This window comes from Bos taurus, chromosome 2, assembly GCF_002263795.3.
Source record: "Bos taurus isolate L1 Dominette 01449 registration number 42190680 breed Hereford chromosome 2, ARS-UCD2.0, whole genome shotgun sequence".
Taxonomy (NCBI): domain Eukaryota; kingdom Metazoa; phylum Chordata; class Mammalia; order Artiodactyla; family Bovidae; genus Bos; species Bos taurus.
In genome coordinates this window covers 25,433,581-25,445,744 of record NC_037329.1, presented here as the reverse complement: position 1 = coordinate 25,445,744, position 12,164 = coordinate 25,433,581, and the positions used below count along the sequence as shown (strand labels likewise).

The 12,164-nt window shown below is 35.9% G+C and overlaps 1 protein-coding gene across 3 annotated transcripts in view; it reads right to left on the bottom strand.

Moving 5' to 3' along the window:
* TLK1 (tousled like kinase 1) overlaps positions 1 to 12,164 on the bottom strand; it is a 181,177-nt gene that overhangs the window by 6,473 nt on the left and 162,540 nt on the right. For all 3 annotated transcript variants that reach the window (XM_002685281.6, XM_010801927.3, XM_059878099.1), the window contains 6 exons: positions 10,438 to 10,535; positions 8,200 to 8,281; positions 4,724 to 4,815; positions 4,551 to 4,640; positions 4,225 to 4,394; positions 3,810 to 3,945 (listed from right to left, as the gene is read on the bottom strand). In XM_002685281.6, coding sequence (XP_002685327.1) covers positions 3,810 to 3,945; positions 4,225 to 4,394; positions 4,551 to 4,640; positions 4,724 to 4,815; positions 8,200 to 8,281; positions 10,438 to 10,535 — 668 coding nt within the window. The remainder of the gene's footprint in view (positions 1 to 3,809; positions 3,946 to 4,224; positions 4,395 to 4,550; positions 4,641 to 4,723; positions 4,816 to 8,199; positions 8,282 to 10,437; positions 10,536 to 12,164) is intronic.

Sequence of the window (12,164 nt, the reverse complement as noted above, 5' to 3'; positions counted from 1 at the left end):
TTGTAACAAACAACCTGTCTTAGTCTAGCAGCAACTTAAATTTCCAAAATCTCTTCCCCTGACCCCCGCAAACTGGCTGCTGCTAAGTCACTTCAATCGTGTCCTACTCTGTGCGACCCCATGGACTGCAGCCTACCAGGCTCCTCTGTCCATGGGATTTTCCAGGCAAGAGTACTGGAGTGGGGTGCCATTGCCTTCTCCGCTCAAACTGGCTAGGCAAAGCCAATTCATTTGGTCCCACACTGTGCTTCCCCACATGCTTCTGAATATGCTTTTTATGCTTTTATGAATACCTTTTACGCTTGCTTTTACCCCAGTTTGGGCTTCCCCAGGGGCTCTGAGGTTAAAGAATCCGCCTGCAATGCAGGAGATGGGGGGGTTCAAACCCTGGATTGGGAAAATTCTCTGGAGAAGGGCATGGCAACCCACTCCAGTATTCTTGCCTGGAGAATCCCATGTACAAAGGAGCCTGGCAGGCTATAGTCTATAGGGTCACAAGGAGTTAGGACTGAAGCGACTTATCATACTCATTTGACATGGTAGCCACCCTTTCTTCAAAATCTGCCTAACTATCACAAGCCTTCTCTGCTTCCCTCCAGGGACCTCTGTTACATTAATTCATTAATCTTTGTGCAGTTTTGAATGGTTGCAGCAACAGAAATATATGGAGCATTCAAAAATACTATCTTTTTAATTTATAAAGTCATAATTTTAGACAAAAGGTAAAAATAGATTGTAATATTTACTTTTACCTTTTAAATAAATTTAAACAGCTCCACCAGGATGCAAGCATCTCCCCCCATCTAAAATTTGGATAAACTACAAAGTCCTTAAAAGCAATAATACAGCTAAATGGGAATCTATGGTTTTTTTGTTTTATACTCACTACACTAATAATCACTTAAATTTCAGCAGAACGTTCACAGATGACCAATAGCTTGTATGTGATGTAATCCTTTCCTACCTTCCAAATCAAGTAAAAAGCCAGGTTTGTTCTATGAAAAGTATGTGTTTTCTGTAGGTTTATGTGTGTGTGTGTAACTGAAAACAAGAATGCCTCTCAAACACTATGCTATACTGTCCCTCAAGGTAAAAGGGTGTAAGCAAGGAGAGAAAGTATAGGAATAGATACCAAAGCTTTTCAGGAAAAATGACCAACAGGATTTAGTGAATGCTTGCATTTGAGACCTGAGAGGCAAGAAGAAATAAAACTCACTTTCTTATAAGTGATACTGACAGGGGATGAAAGGCAATTTGTAAAGGCACCATGACACATATTTTAAAAGTTTGTATAGGACATTGTTTACCAAATACATATCTTAAAAAACTAATGATTAGAAACTAACCATTTTGGGAAACATTGTTTCTATAAGAAGTGTAATTCCAGGTTCCTAACATGGAAATGCCATGACTTTACCACAGAGTACCCTAAACATAAGCGTCCCTGCTGCCCATCTGCCAGGGAAATTCCATTGCCTTGCCCTACACTAGGGAAACCGGAGTGAGAGGAAAACGGCATGTGGGAATCTCTGCAAAGGATTATCTATTATATAGAACATGGTTTCAAGCTGTTTTCCACAGAATTTAGGGTTCTACCAAGCAACTAGGATTCTAAGATTTTGTGGTGAAAAAAGGAGTCTTGTTGCTAAAAGAAGAAAGACTCAAGATTACTTACTGATTGAGGGTTCCGACCTTCAAGGAGTTACCAGTTTGAATGATAATTTTCTTTAAACATGTATTTTAAAAATCTATGACATACTGTATTATATTCCTTAAAAAATGCCACAAGCATAATTTTAAAACTCTAAAATGGCTTTACATGAATACATGGATATGACTAATCCCTATTCTGAAAAGTAAAAATGCATACAAACTTGTAGCATTTTCTATTGCCCAGGCTAACTATATTCTAGAAACCCTAAAGTCACATATATGTTTGTAATCACCATCCTGCTCAGTGAGGCTGAGTACAGCTATCTCCCTTCCAATTAAGATTTCACTCCTTTTGCTAAATTCATTCATTCTGAAAACTAAATTTTTTTTGAAAATTCACAATGAAGTAATTTTTGTCAACACCTAGGTAACTGTGAAGGAATGGCATTCATTTAGACTCATGTCCAAAAGATCAAGATTGTACCAAATTTCTCTTCTCATTCATGATCAACAAAACATCCATCTCAAACAAAAACTGTAACCACAAAACCTGTACAGAGAGGGCTTAATACTTACTGCTTTTAATAGCTAAGATGTTATATTAAGTATTATTATTCATAGTAAAGTAATGCTCAAAATTCTCCAAGCCAGGCTTCAGTAATATGTGAACTGTGAACTTCCAGATGTTCAAGCTGGTTTTAGAAAAGGCAGAGGAACCAAAGATCAAATTGCCAACATCCACTGGATCATGGAAAAAGCAAGAGAGTTCCAGAAAAACATCTATTTCTGCTTTATCGACTATGCCAAAGCCTTTGACTGAGTGGATCATAATAAACTGTGGAAAATTCTGAAAGAGATGGGAATACCAGACCACCTGACCTGCCTCTTCAGAAACCTATATGCAGGTCAGGAAGCAAGACTTAGAACTGGATATGGAACAACAGACTGGTTCCAAATAGGAAAAGGAGTACATCAAGGCTGTATATTGTCACCCTGCTTATTTAACTTCTATGCTGAGTACATCATGAGAAACGCTGGGCTGGAGGAAGCACAAGCTGGAATCAAGACTGCTGGGAGAAATCTCAATAACCTCAGATACGCAGATGACACCACCCTTATGACAGAAAGTGAAGAGGAACTAAAGAGCCTCTTGATGAAAGTGAAAGAGGAGAGTGAAAAAGTTGGCTTAAAGCTCAACATTTAGAAAACTAAGATCATGGCATCCAGTCCCCATCACTTCATGGCAAATAGATGGGGAAACAGTGGCAGACTATTTTTGGGGGCTCCAAAATCACTGCAGATGGTGACTGCAGCCATGAAATTAAAAGACGCTTGCTCCTTGGAAGAAAAGTTATGACCAACCTAGACAGCATGTTAGAAAGCAGAGGTGTTACTTTGCCAACAAAGGCCCATCTAGTCAAGGCAATGGTTTTTCCAGTGGTCATGTATGGATGTGAGAGTTGGACTATAAAGAAAGCTGAGCGCTGAAGAATTGATGCTTTTGAACTGTGGTGCTGGAGAAGACTCTTGAGAGTCCCTTGGACTGCAAGGAGATCCAACCAGTCCATCCTAAAGGAGATCAGTCCTGAGTGTTCATTGGAAGGACTGATGTTGAAGCTAAAACTCCAATATTTTGGCCACCTGATGAGAAGAGCTGACTCAATGGAAAAGACCCTGATGCTGGGAAAGATTGAGGGCAGGAGGAGAAGGGGACGACAGAGGATGAGATGGTTGGATGGCATCACCGACTCAATGGACATGAGTTTGAGTAAATTCCAGGAGTTGGTGATGGATAGGGAGGCTTGGCGTGCTGCAGTCCATGGGGTCACGAAGAGTCAGACACAACTAAGCAACTGAACTGATTCAAAATAAACATCACTCACTCTAACATTACAGAACAAGATTCACAAATTCTTCACATTAGGAATTTCTGGCTGGTAGTCACTGATGCCAAATTTCTCTTCCTCCAGTTTCCTGATACTTACAGTTAAGGCAGGATGAGAAAAGAGGGCTGATGCCAGTAGTCTCAACTCAGAGACTTCGTATCACCACCCTTATCACACCATAGTACTCTCAAAGGCACACGAAAATAAACTCTCTTTGAAAAGACTGGGCACTGACCTAGATAATTTTGGTGTTTTTAATAATATACTTACCAGTATGTGCCTGCCCCCTGGGATGTTAGATCCATTCCATCTACACCATAGCTGTCATCATCCATGATCTTGGACAGACCAAAATCCGTGATTTTTATTTCTCCACATGCTGTTCCATCTACCAGGAGGATGTTTCCTAAAACAAAGTTTATTTAATGATACAAAGATGAAAAACATTATGTTTACTACGAAAGCTGATTTGGGGGAAATAAATAATACATTTAGTATACATATGTAAAATTTTTAATTAAAATACACATTTAAAATATAATTGCAAAATATAGCAATGTTATTTTAAAAACACTTCAGGTTCTATTAGTATGCCACTGTCTCTTAAAAACTACATCACAAAGCATATTTTCAGATAATTATATTCTTTAAAGCTTAAAAACTTAAGACAAATTTTATTTATTACCTGGCTTAAGATCATAATGTATAATAGGGGGTTTTATTTCATTGAGATATCTTAGTGCATTTACAATTTGCATTACAATAGACCTAGCTTCTTTCTCTGACATTAACTTATGTTGCTTCAGATAGAAATCCAAGTCATTGCCTTCACAGTATTCTAACACTGTACAAAACCTACAATGGAGAAAAGAAAAAAATCAGACACAAAATATTAGCCAATACTTCAGAGTCACAATGGACAAATGAGTATTTGTATCATCACTACAGAATAGGGGAAGCAAATGCCAACATGTCTTTTCTTAAAAACTAAGTCTGTTTACATTCACTTACGTATCTGTATCCAAGGAGAAATAGTCATAGAGTTTAACTATTCTGGGGTGATCCAGTTCTTTGTGTATTCTATACTCTCTGCAGGCATGTCTACGAGAAGGAGAGTGTATTAATTCTCCATGGCCATTAAATGTATTTTCAAAATTGATAAAAATCAAAGAATTAATATTTACTTGTGGTAGTTTTCCTTCTTCTCATCCCTCCAGCTTTTATTAAGCTGGTGGATCTTCACAGCAGCATATCTTTGTTCATAAAGGTCAAAAGCCTAGGATTAAAGGAACAGAGAAGACTTTGAACCAAAGACCAACTGAAGAGCTCACTTTTTTGGGGGGGTAATAATTTTGCAGTAATATGGAACTAGAATATACACTTTTATACTATAAAATATACTACTTTTGGTAGTCATCTCTGCTAAGATTATAGTTCAGTGGCACATTTATTATCAGAAACAAGATACAAATTTCATGATGTTAAATCAGAGTAAACCTTAATGTGAATTTTCATGTTCAAGTTTTATAAATGCCAATATACTGAATTAAGATAAAACAATAAAGCTTTTTTTTAAAAAAAAAGAAAACATAGAGCTTCTCCTCTATACCAGCAGCAGCAGTAAGCAGCCAGGAAAACAGGTGACTTTAATACTTTTTTGGTGGATTGGATGAAGTAAACTTTTTCCTCTATCTTTTCCTACAGACTCCATGTTTTTTCCCCACTTGTTTGAAAATTAGTTTATTAAAGTTCTAAACTTTTATTACAAAATTAAACATAACCATATATAATTATACCATATCAGCAATTATTCCTTAATCTCATCTCAAGATACGTTTTTATACTGGTTTGTTCAAATTATCAGCCTATTTCTTAAGAATGAATGATCAATATTTTTTAAGGCTTCAGGTGACTTTTTCTTTTTTTCTAAAAAACACTGCATATCATGAAAAATTTAATAGTTTAGGTTCTACTGTAACTTATATACAAAAAGTGCTCCTTTAAGAAAACACTTAAATAGCTTACATATTTATTAAGAAGAAGGCTCATAGCTTCCACTCCCTCTATCAATTTAACCTTAAAATAAGCAGGGGGGTAAACTGCTTGTCACAAAATTATAAAAGCATGAGATCTGAAATCACAAAGGATGCAGTAATTAAGAATATTCACTTTGGAGTCAGATAAACTTATTATTAGATGTGTTACTTTGTGCTAACATCTCAAAGTTTGGATTGTTGAAGAGAATTAAATGGGGTGAAACATATAAAGTGTTTAGAATAATACATGATTCACAATAAATACCCAATAGACATTAGCTAAGTTTTAAACAACAGAAAAGAAAAAAAGTTCAGGTAGGAGAAAGCAAAAAGAACATAATAAGTTTATTAAAGAACTTACAAGCAATCACAGTAAGAAGAAAAAAAGTAAAAAATGAAATTCTAAAGTTATCATTAGTGTATACTGATTATAATGTAAGACACATCTTTCAAAGTATACCTTCCCATAAAGCTAAGATGGTAATCACTAAGCAACTGATTCAATATTTTCCACAAAGTCTATTTTTTGATTTACAATCTGCTGCTTTGTTTCCCAAGGGACATGGCAAGAAAGAAAGGACTTTGAAGGGGTCAGAGGCAGCTGTCATTAGTATTTAAATCAACAATAGGGATTTAAGACATTAGGGCCCCAACAATCTGCATTTTCTAATTTCTATGTAAGATTTTCTTCAAGAGAAAAGTCTCTTTTAGCCCCTATCTGTGAGACTAAAAACAGTGGAAATACTACTGGGCAGTGGCAGAAGACCGCCATGAAAGCTATTAGAAGCAACAGAGACTGGGCTACTTTTAGGATAAGCCAGTGCTAGCTATGGTGATTTTAGATCCACCATGAGCTATTATGATCTTCTTTTTTCTACCTTGTGGCCTGGGTAAGACTACTCAACACTTAAGTGCCCAGATAAACTACCATTCGAATCAAAGAAACAAGAACTGGAAGAGGGCTCACAAATCACTCTTGATGGGTGATACTAATGCTTATCCAAGTTAACAAAACAAAAACTAGTTCATGGTTGAACCAAGATCAGAAATTAGTTCTCTGAATCCAAATCCCATCATTTCTCCAGAGTCAGAACTGGATACAGGTTGTCTCTTGAACAGAGAGGATTTCTAATAACACTTTGATAAGCTTACATTTACTCAACACCAAAATTCTATGTGATTTACCTGATAGTTCATTTAATCATTACAATGATCCCATGATGTACGTAACTGTTAAACAGTCCCAGATGAAGACAGGATGATAAAGCAATAAGCCAAAGTTTAGACAGCTGGTAAACAGCAATCAGAATTAGGATTCAAACTCAGCCTGTTTGGCTTCAGAACCCGAGGTCTTAATCACTGATTATACCAATACATAATGAAGCTCGAAGTGTTACAAAGAGCTTATAAAAGGCAGATTAATAGGGAAGCCAATAGGAACTAAAGTTTAAGGTGAGACTATTACCTTCATTATGACTTCATCCTAACTAAGAGCAAATGGGAAAGCCACTGGGGCTTATAAGGCAGGGGAGTGAGATGATCAGACTGCATTTTCTAACAAGGCCACTCTAGCTGCAGCATACACACAAATGGACTGGAGAAACTCAATGTCCAGCAAGAGGTGATTGGCTAGGAGATTAGAGCAGCAAAGCAAACAAGAGACAATGAGGCTTTGAGCTGAGATAGAGAAGGGTCCTTGCTGGATTTAAGAGAGCTTAATGACACTAGTAATGACATACACCAGAGACTGGTTATGCTGGAGGAAGGGGGTTAGGGGAAAGATGTAGTGAAAAACGGCTTTCATTCAAGTTTTTCAGGGAAGGAACTGGGTAGATAAAAGGCAGTGCTGTGTATTAAAGTGGGGAGCGGTGTTTTTTTTTTTTTTTTTTAAGGGAGGAAGGTGTGGGAGGAGAGGAAGATAAGCTTCTATTTCACATGTGAGTTTGCAGTACTTAGGAAGCATCCACATGAGGTCATGTAAATCCGCAGGTATGGGGCTCAGAAAGAAGTGTGGGTAGATAGCTACATATATACTTATGTATACATATGTATCTATATCTGAAACCAAATAGGTGATAACTCAGTGAAGAGGAGGGGGATATATTTGAAAAGGAGATTAAGAATGATAAAGAAATTTGGGAACACAGTATTTAAAGGTTGGTCAGAAAGACAATACAGAGCAAAAAAAAAAGGTATAAAGTATTAAATGTGATGAATAAAAATTTCTGCATTCATATATATTTGAGAAACACTGGCCTTGAAATAGGTAGAACTTAGGGTAAATCCAGGAAATATAAGGACTTGTAACACATGTTTAAGGGATATAACCTTATCATATATGTACTATATTAAATGGCTACCTGCCCATCTTGATTCTAATGGCTATTATTTGTATCAGGTTGGTCAGTGGTAATCAGCTACCAAATATCAGAGGGTCTGCAAAGGCACAAGGATAGTTTATAGACTCTTGAGATAACATAAGCCATCACAGACTCTTTTTGCAATGAGAAGACATAATTTCCCAGTCAAAAAATCATAAAAACAATAAACATGTACTTCTTAACCACATACTCCTATATCTTTGCTATATTAGTGTGAAGAACAGAAAAAAATATGTACATTACCTTATATACTTCACTAAAGCCACCTCTACCAAGCAGATGGAGCAATAAATATCTTTCATTTAACGTTGGGTGATCTTTGAACCTTAAGGGTGGGGAAAAAAACACTCATGCACATGAAAACACACACGAAAAGGTCCTGTCCACAGCACAGCTGTGCTCTACCCTACTCCTGGCTCTCTTCCCTGCTATTCTGAATTCTATTCCATACTTCTTTCTCTACCTGCATGACTATCACCCATCTCAGCGCTTTGGTGTTCACGAAGCCCAACATTCAGCTCTTAAGCTGAATATTCAAGTTCAATGACCAATTATAGCACTGTGATAAAGACCTACCAACTACTGTATTACTAAGAGCTTTATAAAATCCTGTATCTATTCATCAGGAAATACTTCCCTTATGAAAACATACTTTTATCTGGGAGTTTTAATTAAGTTTTATAGTACTGACAGAGGATTAAAAATAATTATAAGCTGACTTTCATTCATGGTTAAATTTTATAGTCTTTGCCTTTTACAAATAAAATTTTAATTCCCAATCAAAAAAGAAATGCTTAAAAAAAAAATAAAACCCACCACAAATAAAATTATTTAAGGTTTATCACACCTGCTACACACTAAGCACTCACATGTATTATCTCATTTGGTTCTTAACTAACCCTCTGAAGTAGGCCCTGCTACTACCTCTATTTTACAGATGAGGGCACTACTGCACAGAAAGGTTAAGTAACTGTCCAGGGTCAACAGCTAATACATGGCAGGGTTTCACAGAAAAACATGGTTCCAAAATGTACACTCTTGATTCTTAAACGGGAGGGGGAAAAGTCAATGCCAGTTTTATAGTCTCAGATACAAAATATACATGGTATTTTATTCAATGTCAACACAACTTTGACAATTTAAGTTTTTCTTGAGAATTATTAGAGATTTCTGTTTAGTTTTAAAGCAAAATGTAGGAAATTTCCTGGTAGTCCAGTGGTTAGGACTCAGTGTTTTCACTGCCGTGGCCCATGTTCAATCTCTAGTTGGGGAACTAGAATCCCACAAGCCATGTAGCCAAAAAAAAAAAAAAAAAAAAGAAAGGGAAATATAACAATTCATTTAATTTTCATCAAGTGGATTAAGTTATATCCACAAACAAGCTTGGGCATAATTTTCAGAACAGTCAACTATAAATTAGCTTTGACTTATCTGCTTTATTAGAATTTATCTGGTATAATTAAGTATATTCCATAACTATGTTATTTCATTTACCTTATATATTGGAATGATTATGTTCATAAACAGGCCTTCTTTTAAGCAAGATATTTCATGGCAGAAATAGGCCACTTCCAATTCTGACACTCATTTAGGTCATGAAGATTTAAATTATATAAATCTGAAAGTGTAAATAAGACATCCTTCCTGTCCTCTACATAGACTACATCCAATTAATGCCTTTCTTTATTTCTGTCTTCCTCATAAAGCTCCCACCTGTCCACAGGCATTTTCTCTTTGAATTCCTTTAGCGTTTAAATAAATTTGATTAGGGATTAAGGACAGAGACTATAATTTAAACTGCTCTTCTATTTCTTCTTTACACAATGCTGGATACACGGTTTAATGAAATCCCTTTAGCTGAAACGATTTCTTCTTCACTACTGTAACACTAACTTTGGTATTTAGTCAACAAATATTTATTCTGTGCCTACCATACGCCAGAAACAGGTTTAGGTTTGGGGGATATAGCAAGAACAAAACTAAATCCCTGCTCTCATGTAGCTTACATTCCAGTGAAGGAAACAGATAAAAGAACTGGAAAAAAAATGTAATTCCAAATACTGATAAATGCCAAGAATAAAAAGCAAGGTAAGGATACTGAGAGAGGTGATGGAGTAACGCCAGGACTGATATTTTAGACAGGGTGGCCTTTCTAGTGACCACCTGGAGTGAAATAAGTAAGCCACTCATATGTCTAGAGGAAGAATATTTCAGGCAGAGAAAATGGAGAACAGAAGAGCCTTGAGATAGGAATGACATGTGATCAAGGGAGCCAGTGTATATATGACATATAAGTGAGAGGCAGATGAGAGAGGTGGGGTGGTGAGGTGCCTGAGACCGGATCATACAAGGCCTTCTGAGTCATGGGAAGGACTTTATTTCTATGATGAAGTCCCTCAACAAGGAAATACTGTGTTTATGATCTCCAAGGGGAGATAATCTTTTATCATGTAATCCTGTAAAATACAAATAATGACTTACTGTGAATTATCTTCATTATTTATTCTTTTGAGCTCTCGAATATGAAGATTTCTGACTCTTTCCAAACGTTCAAGTTCTGCCTGGATTTCTGCCTCTTCCTGAAAATGAAAAGAGGGGACTATAACAAGCTCAATCTATTGGTGATATAAAAAAGATGTTTTTACTCATGCACCAATTTTTTTTTTAACAGTGATGGAAAGAATAGTGTATTATAAAGTACCACTGAGTTAAAAGATCGAAGTGCTCTTTTCAATGCCTGAAAGATAAGAAAGAGATAAGGCAAAAGCCTATTTCAAGAAACCAACCTCCACATGAAAATCTCTGTACTACAAGAAATCTATTTTTATAATGTCTAAACTAAAAATGACTGCAAGGTAGTCTGAAACTGACTTATAACACAAAATGAGCTTAAGTTTTATTTCTGATACGTTCAAATTTTAATTTATGAGGGAATAATTTACTAATACAAAATAAATGAAGATATTTCACAATAGATAAAAGAGGAAGAAAGGTAAAACACAAAACTACTGATTATTCAGAGACCTCACAACATTTGGAATACACAAACACACACGTACAATCAGACCAATCACTTTGGATAAATTCCACTACAATTTTAAAGAGACTCTTAAAACAAAAATTATGTGACTAGCTGTGATTTAGATCCTTAGTCATCAGAGCACACCTAGGCAAATCCTAAAGGAATTTACTTTAACATTCATTAATCTAAAAATTCTGATATTTTCATGTCTCAATATATACAATTTTTAGAACATTTAAAAGACACCAAAACAAACAAAACCACCCATTACACACACCTCTTTGTCAATATAAATACTATTAAGACAAGAACATAACCAAATTTCAGTGAAAAGTTCTAGAAATGCCCATTTTATAATATTTTTGAAGAACTATTAAGTAAACACAGACTGCCTTGGCCTAAATGTATAACCATTATAAATCTATATACAACATGGAATAGGGATCATTTCTGAATATTATACTTAAATATTTCTGCTTTTCATTAGCACTGTCTCATAATGATTTATCTTCTAAAATTAAAAAAAATCCTTTGTCTCAAAAAATCAACAATTCTGAAATTTACTCTGAAAGTATATTTCATTGTAAGGCAAGATAACAGAGGTATAAAGTCTATTACGCCATTATCTATAGTCTCAGTGTCATAAAGAAAAACAAATGTTCACAGATTAAAAAACTAAGTATGTTTATATTCTACTTGACCTTAAGATTATATTAGTTATTTAAAAATGAAACGCAACCCCTACTTGTTGCAGATATTTAATGTAAATTAGGCATTAGATAATACATGCTGCTGCTGCTAAGTCGCTTCAGTCGTGTCCGACTCTGTGTGACCCCATAGACGGCAGTCCAACCAGGCTTCTCTGTCTCTCGGATGCTCCAGGCAATACTGGAGTGGGTTGCCATTTCCTTCTCCAATGCATGCATACATGCTAAGTCGCTTCAGTTGTGTCCGACTCTGTGCAACCCTATGGACAGCAGCCCACTAAGCTCCTCTGTCCAGGGGATTCTCTAGGCAAGAATACTGGAGTGGGTTGCCATTTCCTTCTCCATAGATAATACACAGAAACCACTGAAGATGAACTTTTCTAAAATTTATGGGAGAGTTCTCTAAAATACACTAAATTCTCTGAAATTTCCTCATTTAGTGTAGCTTCAGTCACAAATATTTCTAATTTTAATGAAAA